The 16,837-nt window shown below is 37.5% G+C and overlaps 1 protein-coding gene across 3 annotated transcripts in view; it reads left to right on the top strand.

The window, feature by feature from the left end:
- Positions 1-16,837, top strand: part of LOC306852500 (transforming growth factor beta-1-induced transcript 1 protein-like) — a 122,462-nt gene that overhangs the window by 29,263 nt on the left and 76,362 nt on the right. For all 3 annotated transcript variants that reach the window (XR_013782617.1, XM_079389393.1, XM_079389392.1), the window contains one exon: positions 500-561. Coding sequence is in view for 2 of the 3 variants with exons in the window: in XM_079389393.1 (XP_079245519.1) it covers positions 500-561 (62 nt within the window). In the remaining variant the exon portion in view is untranslated. The remainder of the gene's footprint in view (positions 1-499; positions 562-16,837) is intronic.

Genomic DNA, 16,837 nt, shown 5'->3' with positions numbered 1-16,837 from the left:
AAGAGCTGTGATTTTTTTCTTTTATTGTTAGATTAAGTCCTACTGTACTTCACGGACCTAATATAATGTTACACATCAGATGTTTTCCCCAACAGTTCCCCAAACGTTCACTTAAGACATAAAAGCCTGCTTAAATACTGTAATTCTGTGTATACAGTATGTATATATTTATCCGGATTGTGTGTGGGCGGAAGCGCCTTTATGTGTGCGATTCATATATCAGTCAGTGGCAGCGCGAGAAGCGAGCGGAGAAAAAGAAAACATACAAATAAAGATAATTTTAGATGTTTAATTACTATTTGGAGCATTAGGATTGCTAGAGGAGGGTTTAATTAACTAATTTTTGTGAACCTGAAATTCGATCAAAATCGACATTTTCACTTGTTTTGTCCGTAGCTCAGAATTAACCTGTGTGCATTCCGACACATTTTACCAGCATAGGTCATATATATTCATTCACTTTACAGGATCATGCAATTTCTATTCATCTGTTTCATAGACTGTTTCTGCTGCGATGAAGTCGAACGGCTCTCAAAACTCTAACCAAGACAAACTTTACAGGTATTTTAACTCTAGAGAAAATGATGCCCTAAATAAAAAATTGGTTTTCACATAACGTATATATACCCAGAAGAAAGAAAAGCAAAATCTCTTTACCATCTCAAATGTTTCTCCTATGAGATTACATGAACAACAAACGTAGACTTTTGCCAAAATCTCCTGCTTCTTTGTCTTTGTGTATGTATATGTATATGTATATGTATATGTATATGTGTGTGTGTATATACACAACCCGAATTCCGGAAATGTTGGGATGTTTTTTAAATTGGAATAAAATGAAACGTAAAAGACTTTCAAATCACAGGAGCCAATATTTTATTCACAATAGAACATAGAGAACATAAAAAATGTTTAAACTGAGAAACTTTACACTTTTATTCACTAAATGAGCTCATTTCAAATTTGATGCCTGCTACAGGTCTCAAAAAAGTTGGGACGGGGCAAAAAAGGGCTGAAAAAGCAAGACATTTTGAAAAGATTCAGCTGGGAGAACATCTAGCAACTAATTAAGTTAACTGACATCAAGTCTGTAACAGGATTAGCTATAAAAGGAATGTCTTAGAGATGCAGAGTCGCTCAGAAGTAAAGATGGGCAGAGGCTCTCCCATTTGTGAAAGACTACTACTAAAAGATCGTGGAATACTTTAAAAACAACGTTCCTCAATGTCAAATTGCAAAGGCTTTGCAAATCTCATCTACAGTTCATAACATCATCAAAATATTCAGAGAAACTGGAGAAATCTCTGTGCATAAGGTACAAGGCCGAAGACCTTTATTGGATGCCTGTGGTCTTCGCGCCCTGAGATGACACTGCATCACTCATCGGCATGATTCTGTCATTGACATTATTAAATGGGCCCAGGAATACTTCCAGAAACCACTGTTGGTAAACACAATCCGGTGTTCCGTTTTGGTAAACACAATCCGGTGTTCCGTTTGCAGATGCCATATGTGAACATAGTCCAGAAGCGCCGTCGTGTCCTGTGGGCTAAAGCTCATTTAAAATGGACTGTTTCAAAGTTTAAAAGTGTTCTATGGTCAGATGAGTCCAAATTTGACATTCTTGTTGGAAATCACGGATGCCGTGTCCTCTGGGCTAAAGAGGAGGGAGACCTTCCAGCATGCTATCAGCGTTCAGTTCAAAAGCCAGCATCTCTGATGGTATGGGGGTGCATAAATGCATACGGTATGGGCAGCTTTCATGTTTTGGAAGTCACTATGAATGCTGAAAGGTATACAAAGGTTTTAGAGCAATATATGCTCCCCTCCAGATGATGTCTATTTCAGGGAAGGCCTTGTGTATTTCAGCAGGACAATGCAACACCACATACTGCAGCTATTACAACAGCATGGCTTCATAGTAGAAGAGTCCGGGTGCAGAATTGGCATGCCTGCAGTCCAGATCTTTCACCTAGAGAGAACATTTGGCGCATCATTAAACGAAAATCGATCATTAAACGATCAGGCAAGAATGGGACCAAATTCCAAAACTCCAGAAACTCGATAACCTCGATGCCCAGACGTCTTCAAACTGTTTTGAAAATAAGAGAAGATGCTACACCATGGTAAACATGCCCCCATCCCAACGATTTTTTTTTTTTTTTTGTGAACAATTATTTTTATTGAGAAAAAAATAAATAAATAAAAACAAAAATAAAAATCCCCTCCACCCATCCAACAGGCAGACCCACACCATATATAAATTCAAAATAAATTATACATCAAAAAGAAGAAAGGTTTAACAATGTCACAAGTGGCACTCCAGTTCTTCAAAGTTTTTGTTTTTGCTCCATGAATACAAGCTGTAGATAGTTCCATAGAAACAATGTCCAGCAAAGATAAACCCCATGCATGTCTGGTCATTGAATGGGGAGGAACCCAGCGACTGACTAACATTTTCTTTGCAGCAGTGAGAGCAGCTAAAAGTAAGTTTCTCTGTTGCCGAGACAGAGCCAGTTCAGAAAAATCATTTAAAATGAAAAGATCTGGAGTCAAAACCACATCCTTTTCTAATAGGAATTATATGTCATGAGCAATCTGAGTCCAGAAAAGAGGAAGTGCAGAGCATTCACAAAAAAAAGTAAATATGTACCGAGTGCCCCCTGCGGATATAAATTGCAATTTGGGGAAGGTGACACATGCATATAGAAATGTTTTAAAGGGGACAGATATAGTCTATGTAGTCATTTCCAATGGATCATCTGATGATTTGGGTTTTTTGAGGATGATGTGATTGTCTCCCAAATTTGGTCAGAAAATAAAGTTTGTAAGTCACCACTGATATCCTTATACCAGATAGTTATGGATAATGGTTTGTATGATTATTTAAGGAGAAAAGAGTAAATAACTGAAGCAGAAATAACAGAATTATCAGTGGGAAGAATTACATTCCGCAGGGGATGTACAGGTAATTGTGCATCCCAGGGAACTCCATATGCGCGAAGCGCTGACCTAATACGAAGATACATGGAAAAAGGAGGTTCCTAGTAGATTAAAGAGCCTTAATATCTTGAAATGATTTCAGGCCTTTATCATAAATGTCACCAAAAGACCCCCGTCCCAACTATTTTGAGACCTGTAGCAGGCATCAAATTTGAAATGAGCTCCTTTTGTGCATAAAACTGTAAAATTTCTCAGATTAAACATTTGTTATCTGTGTTCTATTGTGAATAAAATATTGTCTCATGTGATTTGATGTACTTAAGTGTACTTCATGTGTATCTATACTGTACACCTTATCCAGCGGTACCTTAGTACCAGTACACAGTTTAAATACATGTAATACCTTTCTAATTACATTAACATTACATAGGATTACACAGGCATAAGCTACTTAAAATAAAGTGTATCAAGATTGTACTTAAGTGTACATGTAGCTGTGTAACAGACTCTGCCTGTTAGATATGTGTAACAGTAGCTGCCTATTACATCTACATAATTACAAACTGTAATTACAGGTTGTTCCATAGCTTAGTTACATGGTAAGTACATTTTATTTCATGTAAGTACAACGGCTACTATTAAGTAATTAATTAGATAATTACTGTAATTACTCTGAAGTATGTTTGTGTACTATTATGTAATTAGAAATGTATTACATGTATTTTAGCTGTGTACTGGTGGGTTAAATCAAACTAAGGTGTACAGTATAGATACACATTTAGTACACTTAATATAGTACATTTAGTACATCACAAAAGTGTACATTTAGTACACTTAATCTTGATACACTTTATTTTAAGTAGCTTATATCTGAGTACTTTTAAAATTGCGTTGTATAAAGTCTGTTGTATAAAGTTTACATAAGCAGCTGTTTAACAGGCTCTGTCTGTTACATATGTGTAACAGTAGCTGCCTATTACATCTACAGGTAACACTTTATAATAACTGCAGACTATGAATCATTAGTTAAGTATTAGTAAATAGGCAATCCTTCCTTTTATAAAACATTGTTCCAGCATTAATATGCATTAGTAAGCATTTTATAAATACAGCTATAAATGTTTTGTTCTTGAGCATATATATATATATATATATATATATATATATATATATATATATATATATAATGTTCAATAATTGTATTTTCATACTTTATTGATAATCAGTTTAACATTTCTAAATTATTACTTTATTTACAAACCAGTTATTTAGGAGTTGTCAGTGGTTCATAAGATCATTTAGAAAGTGTAAGTAAATGATTAATAAACTATTTAAATGTACATTTATAAATCTTATTATTTAGACACATCATAATAATTGCTCAGTGTGTTAGTAAATGCTTTATTAACACATATTCCTGCTGTAATTCATGATTAATTCAGGCAGTTATAAAACATTTAGCAGTTGCCAGCCATCTATTTGTGTGAGCTCATCTAAAGTGAGGACTATTTATACCTTTTATAAAGCATTTACACAGGAGAGTTAAAGGCTCATTTATCTCACAAACAAAAAAGCTAAACAAACACAACACAGAGGGATACAGAACACATAAATATTTTTTCAAGATGCAAAAAATGAAACCGTACACTTGATAAAAAATATAATAAAAAAAATAATAATTAAAATAAACCTGAAACTTCATTGTAAAGCATAAAATAATAAAATTCAAGTGTACAGGTTCATTTTTTGCATCTTGAGAAAAATATTTCTGTTTTGTATCCCTCTGTGTTGTTTGTTTATTTTTTCTTTTAGGAAGATAACTGACCCTTTAAATCTAATTTGTAATAGATATGCCTTATAAATAAAGAACAAGGCATTTATAGCTGTATTCTTGAACTACTTACTAATGACTATTAATGTTGGGACGATGCTTTATAAAGGATGTTTTCCATCATCTTTTGCATATTTTAACCTTTTTTTGACTGTATGATTATGAGATCCACCTTTTCACACTGAGGAATTGAGGGACTCAAACACAACTATTAAAAAAAGGTTCAAACATTCACTGGTGCTCCAGAAGGAAACACAATGCTTATTTTAATAATTTCAGCTATTTTTTTATTTATTTTTTTTTGTCTTGTGGACTAAATGTAAACATCTTTTATGTAAAATATCTTATTCAGGACAGTACTAAATAATAAAAAAAAACATGCATTTTGTATGATCTCTCTTATTTTGTTAAAATTATTCACAGATTCTGCAAGGGGTTCCCAAACTTTTGCATGCAACTGTATATAGTATTTATTAATGTTAGTTAATATTCAAAACTTAAACATTAAAATTTAAAGTTTTATCTGTTAACATTAGTTAATGCACTGTGAATTAACGAACAATTTGATTAACTAACATCAACAAACATTAATAAATGCTGTAAAAACAAATATTTTCATTGGTAGTTCATGTCTGTAGCCAAAGCTAACCCCCCCCCCCCCCCATTTTTGACAAAACGTGGCGCTATAGAGTGCCTCCACCATGCCTGTTTATGAGCTTTTTCCAGTGTCTAACTATCATTAATACTGACATGTGTGTTGAGTTTCATAACATTCTAAACATGTTATCTGCCTCAATCACCAGAAAATAATTTAAGTTTGACAAGTTGCCATGGCAACAGAATTTTAGATATCAATATTCCCTTCATAGTTTTACATCAGCCGTGTTTTGACATTATTCTGATGAAGTTTGAAGCAAATCGAGGAAAAATAAGATGCTGAATTCAAAGCATTTTGAAAACGACACACTTCCTGCAGCCAGTTGGTGGTGCTGTAACTTTGACTCCTAACAGTCACATCTATGCGATCGACATTATACAATGAACAAAACCCTGAAGTTTGATCAAAATTAGACAATGTATGTGGATGTTATTAGAAGCTTCCTATCTCTCATTTTTTGCCATAAATTCATCGCCTCGCCACAGGCAAGCCATTCGAGATATCAAAAATCCCTTCACAATTTAGCATCCCCAATGTCTTGAGATCATGTTCACCGCATTTGGAGGCAATCGGTTGGTAATCCTCACAGGAGTATATCAAATTCCAGAGCATACGCTTTTTAAACAGCCCTGAATAGCCGACTTCCTTTTGGGCGGAGCCTATGACATGCAGCGTGAAATTTATTCAGCTCATTGAGTTCTGTGTACCAAGTTTCATATGAATCCGTGCAAGTATGTGTGAGCTAGACATAAAGTTTTCTGACAGTTTTCCAGGGGGTGCCGTAGAGCCCTTGTGCCACACCCGGGTCTCAGTCTCTGTGGCGTCCTAATGGCCGCGGATTCCAATGTGTGCCAATTTTCAAGAGTTCTTGAACACGTTAAGGCCCCCAAAAACCCCTGGATAGTCGAAATAATTTATATATATATATATATATATATATATATATATATATATATATATATATATATATATATATATATATAGCTGCAAGCAGCGATGACGGGCCCAAGCCATCAGTGCAAACGCCACCCCAGTGGCATCAGGAAAATGGTGCACAGCGAACACATGCATTACAGTAACCCTCTGGCAGTTTGGATTTGAGGGATTTTTCAGTCTTGAGGGATCAGCAATGAAAGGGTTAATTCAAACTGACATCAAGACTGTGAAACATACACACACACACACAACAATACATAAAACTTCGGTAACACTTTCAATAAGGTTTCAGTTACTAACATTAATTATATTAATTAACAAGAACAATAGTTACATAGCATTTATTAATGTTTAACATTATTAAAATTTAAAGTTTTATCTGTTAACATTAGTTAATGCACTGTGAATTACCATGAACATTTTGATTAACTAACATGGTAACACTTTATAATAACTGCAAACTATGAACCATTAGTTAAGCATTAGTAAATAGGCAATCCGTCCTTTATAAAGCATTGTTCCAGCATTAATAGCCATTAGTAAGCATTTTATAAATGCAGCTATAAATGTTTTGTTCTTGAGCATATATGTAATGTTTAATAATTGTATTTTCATACTTTATTAATGATCAATTTAATATTTCTAAATTATTACGTTATTTACAAACCAGTTATTTAGGAGTTGTCAGTGGTTCATAAGATCATTTAGAAAGTTTAATAAGTGATTAATAAACTATTTAAATGTACATTTATAAATCTTATTATTTAGACACATCATAATAATTGCTCAATGTGTTAATAAATGCTTTAACACATATTCCTGCTGTAATTCATGATTAAGTCAGGTAGTTATAAAACATTTAGCAGTTGCCAGCCATCTATTTGTGTGAGCTCATCTAAAGTGAGGACTATTTATACTTTATGAAGCATTTACAAAGGAGATTTAAAGGCTCATTTATTTCCCAAACAGAAAAACTAAACAAACACAACACAGAGGTACAACTGTACGCTTGATAAAAAAAAAAAGAAAAATAATCCTCTGAAACTTCATTGTAAAAAATTTAATTAAATTAAAAGTTAAAGTGTACGGTTTCATTTTTTGCATCTTGTTTATTTTTCTGTTAGGAATATAAATGAGCCTTTAAATCTCCTTTGTAATAGATATGCCTTATAAATAAAGAATAACGCATTTATAGCTGTATTTATAAACTACTTACTAATGACTATTAATGTTGGGACAATGCTTTATAAAGGATGAACTAACTATTTACTAATGCTTACCTAATGATTCATAGCGTGCAGTTATTATGAAGTGTTACTCTCTCTCTCTCTCTCTCTCTCTCTCTCTCTCTCTCTCTCTGTCTCTCACCAACCCCCTCAGTCACACTCACACTCAACACCCCCCCCCCCCCCCCCCCCACACACACACCATATTTCCTCAGAATGACTTTTTCTATTTATGTAAAAACAATATATAAAACTTTAGTAACACTTTACAATAAGGTTTCAGTTTTTAACATTAACTATATGAATTAACATGAACAGTAAGTACAGTTGCATGCAAAAGTTTGGGAACCCCTTGCAGAATTTATGATAATGTGAATAATTTTAACAAAATAAGAGAGATCACACAAAATGCCTGTTATTTTTTTATTTAGTACTGTCCTGAGCAAGATATTTTCAATAAAAGATGTTTACATATAGTCCACAAATAAAAAAAGTAGCTGAAATTATTAAAATAACCCCATTCAAAAGTTTGGGAACCCTTGGTTCTTAATACTGTGTGGTCACCTGGATGATCCACGACTGTTTTTTTTGTTTTGTGATGGTTGTTCATGAGTCTCTTGATTGTTCTGAACAGTTAAACTGAGCACTGTTCTTCAGAAAAATCCTCCAGGTCCTGCAGAATCTTCAGTTCCCTGTCGATATTTCACTCGTACTGCATCGTAAGACGCTTGTATGGGAAAAACTCATTTTTTCCTCTTCACTGAATCCTTTTCAATCACGCAGTGAAACTGCACGTCCATTGGTTCGGGCAGTGCTATAAAATCGAATACCCTGCACGCTGATGACGGTCACGCTGAGTGCGTGTTATGCTTGGGGAAATCCCACGCTGATGCTGTGCTCAGCGGGACTGACTGCTCACACTCCGAGTCTTTCAGTCTTGCTTCTCTGTGCTCGCGGATAGCTTTCTTTTCAGAAAGTGACTCCGCCCCTCGCGCCCTCCTGTCTTCCTCCCAGGGACCTGCGAGGAAGAAACAGCGGGGCAGAGGACTTGAGCGGCCGGAGACTTGCGAGCTCACATTGCCTCAGTGCCCGTGTGATGGACAGACTTTCCCTGGCGACTTCGGATGCGGTGGAGTTTTCAGGCTCAATGTCTGACCCCACCCTCTTACCGCCGTGCTCTCGCAGCGCCAGACCCAGAACGGATGAGGAGCTTGTTCGTATCATGACTGAGGCTGTCATTGAGCTCGGGCTCGAGTGGTCTCCGCCTGAGGAGCTGTCTCGCAGCAGGTTGGATGAGTGGTTTCTCCCGGGGCGCCAGCAAGCCCCCCCGCCAACGCACGTCCCCCTTCTTTCCAGAAGTCCACGATGAGCTCATTAAATCGTGGCGCGCCCCCTACTCCTCTCGCATCAGATCTTCTGCTTCCTCCGCCCTCACTTCCGTTGACGGCGCCGAAGAGAAGGGATACGAGCACCTGCCCCTCTGGATGAGGCGATCGGATGGAAGGCGAGGGAGAACCATCCGTCCAAGCTGTGCAGAGCCACGTCTGCACTCGCTAAACACGCCTACTCGGCGGCTGGACAAGCGGCTTCGGCGCTGCACTCGGTGTTAGCTACAGCTGATTGATAAAACAAAGTTAAGAATGTTGTTGGCAATTTGCGGGTGTCTGAGAAAGCGGTGTGTGTGTGTGTGTGCGTGTGCGTGAGAGAGTTTTAATAAAAAATGTTTTAGTTAAAGATGTGATTAACTACAAGTGTCCTAACTTAGAAACACAACACTATATGGTTTTCCCCCAAAACTGGTTGTTAAACACAATTAAAAAAGTCGTAAGAAAGTTTGTGTTTTGAAGAGAAAGTAAGATATGGTATATAAATTAAATCTCTTTTTTAGTTTTATTATTGATTAATATGATAGAATCACGCTGAATTTATGAGGTTATGTATTAATACTGGTTCGTGTACTCACCGGTTACTGTACACATATACAAGAGAAATGCATACACTCAGTTGTTTTATAAAGCTTTTTGTCTGTCATTACAAATATCTTAAAGAGAAATGCCTTTCACGCATTCTATTTTCATTTGTCTCAGGATTCTGTTACACAAAAACCACTTGAGTGTGGATACAAATCCTACATGAAAGCTAAGCTGGTGTGATGAGATGGACTTATCGAATATTTGCATGTTTCTTATATCTGTTATTTGATCAAATCTTAGTCAAATAAACCTATACAGACCAGGGCCCGTATTCCTAAAGATTCTAAGAATCCTTTTAGAGAGCTCCTAATTTATCTTAATTTCTAACTAGGAGTCTTATCTTAAGTGATTCAGGATTAATCTGAGAGCAACTCTGCTGACCCCGTTGCTAGCTATGACACATTCTTTTGAAGGCCAGGATTGGTTGGTTGTCAAGAAGGAAATTAAAGAGCGCTTGAGTAGGGTATATTATAAGCCTTCACTTTGAAATTACAGGCGTAATTTTTCCTGTTTTACCGTACTCACTCTCTCTCTCTTTCTCTCTCTCACACACACACACACACACACACACACACATTATATATGTATATATGTTCTTTATTTTTTATTTACCATGCTGTCATACTTACCGTATTTTATAGGAAATGAGACATAGCCTAATAAGTGCTGTAACGGACCCAAATTATCACTGCTGCATAGTTGCATTTTTCCAGTTGCCAAATATGTTAATGTAGTGATTACGTCTATTTCTGGTGCTATGGCATTTCAGCACGGTGTCGGAGTTGTTAGCGTGTCTCTAATAAGATCGGTCACAAACATGATCCCTGCACGATCCAATGTGTAGCGTCTTATTAACTCACTGTCATGCATTATGTGCAACACATTTCTTCTCCCTCTTCATGTTTCGTCCATTTTCTCCACTGCTAAAGAAACTCTTAAGCCCCTTAAAAGTCCTCGTCCGTACTCCTAACAATTTTAGACATTAAGACCTCTTTTAAGGGTTAGGATGCTTTCTGAATTACTTTTTTCATTATTAGGATCTTTTCTTTAATTTTAAGGGGAAACACTCACATTTCTAAGAATTTTCTTAGAATTTTGTTACTAGGAGCAACTCTTAACACTTAAATTCTTCATGAATACGGGCCCAGTTGTTTTTATTTTAATAAAATAAAACATTATACTGTGAAAAAGTGCTACATTTAAACCCTGCGGTTAATAAAAAAAAATTTAAAGTGAGAAAGTCTAATCTGTTGTAAAGATTCTGTGAGACATTTGTGGCACCTTATAGAATTACTTTTGTTGCAAACAACCTTATGACAACTAATTTTCAGTCTAATATTAGGTCAAATTCATAAAGAAAAAGCTCTGTAAGTGTCTTGCGTTAATCAGAGGATTATTTGCCTGCTTCTATAATTCTCATCATGGTTTTAGGTTTGAAAGTACTAAAAACTTATGTTAAAATTAAAGTTATATCATTGTTTAATCATACTGCTTTTCATCATCTTGCAGAGATACCCAGTGTGATTCAGTGTTTTTATTTGTAAACTGTTTGTATGACACATCATAAAAGTCTAAATATTTAACTGTAGGGCTGTTTGTTTGAGTGTTTTTAACTTCACCAGATATGTGTTATAAAAAAGGTTAAATAGGGCACACATCCTTTGACCCATGCCTAAACCTTCGACAGATTTCACACGCGCAGGTGCATGTCATAAAATGGTTAACACGGATGTCCTTTGATCGCTGAACATCTTAGAAAGATGATCTGTTTTGATCAATGAACTTTTTCCCTAACGTCCTAACAAAGTTTACGATGCCAGATCCCCTCAAAAACTCATTAGATTGCAAATGAGTCGCATCCCCAGAAACTGTTTTACAATAGCCCTCTTGATCTGGTACATACAGTTCAGTAATCATGCGTCCAGACATTCAACGCCTTTCTCATTTCGTCACACTGTGTGAGACAGAATATTTACATTTCGTAAGATGTTGTAAAAAGTTTAGGCGTCTAATTACGGTTGAAAATCCAAAGACCCTGCCAAAACATTTGCTTTCATTCCAGTTTGTACACGCATATGTGTATATACATTTTAACTGTTGTGCCCCACCGCATGTTTTAAGATTGGCAAAAATCCAAGAGTAAATAAAGGAATTAAGTGTGATTAACTAAACTAAAATAAAACAACATTTTCCTGTGGTTTAGATGTGAATATTTAGAAGAAAATCAGGCTAACCTAATTTTAAAATGAAAAAAGTCTGGGTTATATAGCATTGCAGAATTCTTAAGATTGGCAAAAATCCAAGAGTAAATAAAGGAATTAAGTGTGAATAACTAAATAAAATGAATAACAAAACAAACAACATTTTTTCCTGCGATTTAGGAGATGTGATTTTTTTTTTTTTTGGAGAAGTTGTGTAACCTAATTTTAAAGTGAAAAGCTTTAGGATGAATGCTGAATGTTTTCATTAATTAAGAAATGTAAAATTTATTAAAAAATAACTTTCGTTCTAATGTTAAAACGCGCAGAGCTCATACACTCAGTCTGAGTTTTGACACCGCCATGGGAGCATCACCGCTAGATGTTTTGGTTCTTTTTTTATTTTTGTTTAAATTTCTGTCAATGTAGCTAATGATAGACCACAAGATATGATGCGTGACTGTTTTCATACGCTGACCCCTTGGCGCAATATGACTCTGTATCACCGGGGTGTTCGTATTGGCCAAGTGATCAGGACAAAGAATGCTACGACAGATGCATCGAGCACGGGCTGGGGAGCCGTATACGATGGCAGACCAGCCTTTGGGACATGGTCAGAAACGGAGAAGTCATGGCACATAAACTGTCTGGAGCTCCGTGCTGTACACCTAGCACTCGAGTGCTTTCTCCCAGACATTCTTCACCGTCACATTCTCATCAGGACGGACAGCATGATAGAACTAGCATTTATAAATCACCAAGGTGGTGTGAACTCGCAACCTCTGCTCTGGCTGGCGAGAGACCTCCTTCTGTGGGCAGATCGACACCTCCTCTCCATCGACGACTGAACTATGGCGCGGATTTACTGTTGAGGGGCAGAGTAATCCACGGGGAGTGGAGATTACACCCTCTGACAGTCAAAATGATTTGGAGTGTATTCGGCAGGGTGGAGGTGGATCTCTTCGCATCAGCGGAGAACACTCACTGCCCTCTGTTTTATTCACTGACACACTCTCCCCTGGGAATGGATGCACTAGCTCACAGCTGGCCGAAAGTGAAACTTCTGCCTCGCGTGCTGTGCAAAATCAGAGAGGAAAAGGAATCTGTTCCAGTGGCCCAATCAGCCGTGGTTCCCAGAACTGGTGGAGATGCTGGTAGCCCCCCCGTGGACTTTCCCACTGAAGACCACAACACAACACCAACACAAAACATTCTCGGTTATTCACGTAACCTCGGTTCCCCGAAATGAGGGAATGAGACATTGCTCTTATTGCCATGTCACCGAGCTCAGGATCTTAGAATGCCAAGTTGCTTCAGTCAAAGATTCTGAATTTATGACGTACAAGCACTGCCTTATATAGAGTGGGATTCCCGCTCATATTTCGTGCGCTTGGACACCATTGGCCAGTTTCACTGGCATGATTCAATAGTATTCGAGGAAAAGGTATTTCCCCAAAGCAATATCTCGTTCCCTCATTTCGGGGTACCACGGTTACGTAAATAACCGAGAGCGTTTTTTGTTGGTGTTATTTGCTATTTATCATTTTATGGTATCGTTTTCTACTATCGTTTTCATTAACAAACTCCATACACTCACACTCTGGATTTTGTTTTTAATTATATCTTTGAGATTTTGATGGGTCACACAACTCCGGGAATTCCAGTAGGATTTACAGCGATCTTCATCATGTTTTCAACACTCCGACATGAGCTCAGTGAAATGTTACAAGTGGTTGTTAATAATTAGTTCTCTGATTGGTCGAAACCGACGCCGCTGCTGCTGTCGCTCACAAAAGGCCTGTTTACATCTGGTCACTTCATGTGTTTTCTCTGATCGGATATCTATCTGATTTGTTAAAACGTTTCCATTTACACTTGGCCACGTAAATGTGTCTTTGCAAAATGGATATAAATCCGTTCTTCAATTCCCGCGCTATATGCAAATTTAACAGAGTTCACCTCAATGAAAGCAATAGATATGTGCTGCATTTTATTCATTATCAGCTAATTTCAATACCAGAGACCACAACAAGAGAGCGCACGGCATCAGCACATGATTGTCTGTTGAGCGTCTGCGACTTATTTTCAGTTTCATTCGTGTCAGTTTGCGACTTGCTTAGGAGATACTCAGCTACGCATCCACGGTGTTACTTGTTGCATTAGCTCTGTCATATAACATACATACCATATAGTTATAACATACCATATAGCCTATAAAACACTCTCACACGTTTATTTTACAATTAGCTAAAATTATGTACAATTATTTAGTACAATTAGCAGCCCAGACCACCTCCTGAAGTGTCTCGAATGCGTTTCGGAGGGCATTTACACATTTCACGATCGGATTGCTATCAGATCAGAAAAAAACGCATGTAGTGACCAAGTGTAAACAGCCCCAAAAAGATAAAACATTTTTATCTTTGACGGCGCATGCTGCGATGTGCCGTGCTCGTGGAAGCGGCAGGATTTTGGGTGCACGAGCACCGCTTGTGCTCCGCCTCCCGCCGCCATCAAAACCACCCATGTTTTGCCGCTTGTCGCATTCAGTACCGCCGTTCCCTATAGTACGCAGTTTGCCTAGGGCACCAACTCCCAGGGGGGCACCATCCCAGTTGACAAAAAAAAAAAAAAAAAGTGACGCGCCACTCCTGCATTCGCTCCCGCGCCCGCTCGCACCTTATCTTTGCGGCTGAATGCAAATGGTCATAATTGATGAACAACTATGCAAGTGAAAATACATCAAAAATCCAGTACCGAGAAAAAAAAATACATAAATAAATGAAAATGAAGCCTGTGCATAACTTTCAGGTAGGCTACATTCATAAAACCATAATCCTGTGAAACGTTTTTGGGGGTTGAGGTTAATGTTTTAATGTCGGTAATAATTTCACCACCACCAACGCATCTAATAATCTCTCAGAGATTCCACGTTCACTTATACGGAAGCCATGCTTTTAGCCACGAAAAAAAAAATCATGGTTCTTGTAGCCATGGTAACCGCAAATTAACCAAAAATCAATTAATTTTGTTTCTTCAAATAATAAGTATTAAGATAAGATAATATTTTTTTTGTGGTTATAAAAACAAACCTAAGCCAATAACAGCCTTTAAAATGTCTTCAAATGCATTATATAAAAACAATGAGGCAACCCTGCTGAAAAAAACAATAGAAAAAAAACAAAACAAAAACAAATAAAAAACAAAAGAACCATCACAGAAAATTCTAATATCATCACAAATGAATCACAAATAAATCACAAATACCATTACAAACATTACAAACCATTAACTTGTAACCATTAAAAAAACAATGCTTTTCTTCTGTAGTGTGTTTTGGGACATATTCCATTAGGATTTATTGGTTTTAACAATGCACCAATAGAACGTGACCAATTACCAGCAGAGACCAACGGGGTCCATTATGTTTCCATTAAAACCAATACAAGTCCCATTATAACCAGTAAAAATATTTAAAAAAAATTTTTTTTTCAACATTACATGTTATAAATGCCTGCAAAGGGAGCCAAAGTCCTGGTAATTGCTGTTGTTACACTTACAGGACAAACATTCTTGTTTACCTATTGACCAAACCTTTAATTCAAACATCCACTTAATCTTTCATTTTTGGCCACCTTTTTGCGATAGATGACACAGCCTCTATAATTTCTTCAACAAAAAACATGTGGACATCACAACCCTTACAAAAATTAACCATGGTTTTATCGTAGTAACACTGCTTAATTTTCTTTTGCTTGATTTCTGAATTCTTGAGACCATAAAATGAATCAGACAACTGTATAAATAAAATGATAGCCATAGGTAACTGTCTAGAACTACAATTTGTAAATAATACAATTTAATTACAATTTAATTACAATTTATTTACTTTTATATTTTATTAAAGTTCTATCTTGACCCCTATAGTAGGTTTTTTTTTTTTTTTTACTTCCGTAATAATTGAGGGAGGGGGTACAATACAGTCCTGCTTAGGGCACCCATTTGGTCAGCAGCGGCCCTGGTTGCATGTCTCCCATTGAAAATGAACTAGATAATCGCGACTGCCGCGTCCTGTGTGAAAGCGCCTTAAGTCTGGTAAAAGTTTTAGTAAGGCTAACATTGCTTACGGTACGTTTAATGTTCTGCAACCTAAAAGAAAAGTAAATTCCTCTAAAACCTGTATGTCTTTTTTCCATTAACAACAAAAATGTTTGTTCTGTTGTTTACCAAATTATGTTTTATTAACAGTTCAGGAGGAGCGCGTCAGATACTTAGCCTAATTAACACAGGAGGTTCGCACTCAAGTTAATCAATGCACTGCTATAAATACAGCTGACCTACCTCTATTCATTTGACGGATAATCAGCAATCGGTTTGCACCTTTTACCACTACATCTCAGACTCAACGCGTCCCATCCAAACAACGAGACCTATACTGAGGATTTTTCGGATCCTCCGGCCAATCTGCTGGCCCCATGATCGGTCTTTCTCCGCCAGACACGGCCGCTGAGCTCCAGTGCTTTGTCGCGGCCGCTGCTCTTTGCTCGACGCCGAGGCTACCTCGCCTTCACTGGCTTCGCTTCCATCCTCTTATCATTCGGACGCAAATATCCGTGCCAACAATCCCTCCAATTGGAAAGTGGTTCGTATTTAAGCCTGAGGCAAGCGCTGATTAATTCTGACGCAACGTCCTCGCGGAGGGTAAACAAAGTGGATTTACACGATCTATTCTTCACCGCGCAAACAAGCCAACCTCACTCCTAAATCCACTCCAGCCGCTAAGGCGGCCAATAGATCGAGAAAAGCTCCAAACTCGCCTCGCTCAACACCACCATCGTCTCCACGAGTGTTGGGTCGCAGCAGCATGCCTTCAGCGAGTCGCAGCAAAGTCTCACTCGCTTCCCGCTTCGGCTCAGCCTTCACCGCAGTGCTCCCGGCCGCAGCGCCGTATGCAGCCGGGCCTCTAGCTTCTGTTTCCAGATGCTAGTGCGAGGCGGCCTCCGCTCTAGCGGCACAACCACCAGTGTTGCCAAATAATTCTCAGGTAAAATCGCTAAAGGCAGGTAATTTGT

This window comes from Barbus barbus (genome assembly GCF_936440315.1).
Source record: "Barbus barbus genome assembly, chromosome: 32".
NCBI classification, from domain to species: Eukaryota; Metazoa; Chordata; class Actinopteri; order Cypriniformes; family Cyprinidae; genus Barbus; species Barbus barbus.
The sequence above is the reverse complement of the archived record's forward strand: the minus strand, read 5'-3'. Positions and strand labels throughout refer to the sequence as shown.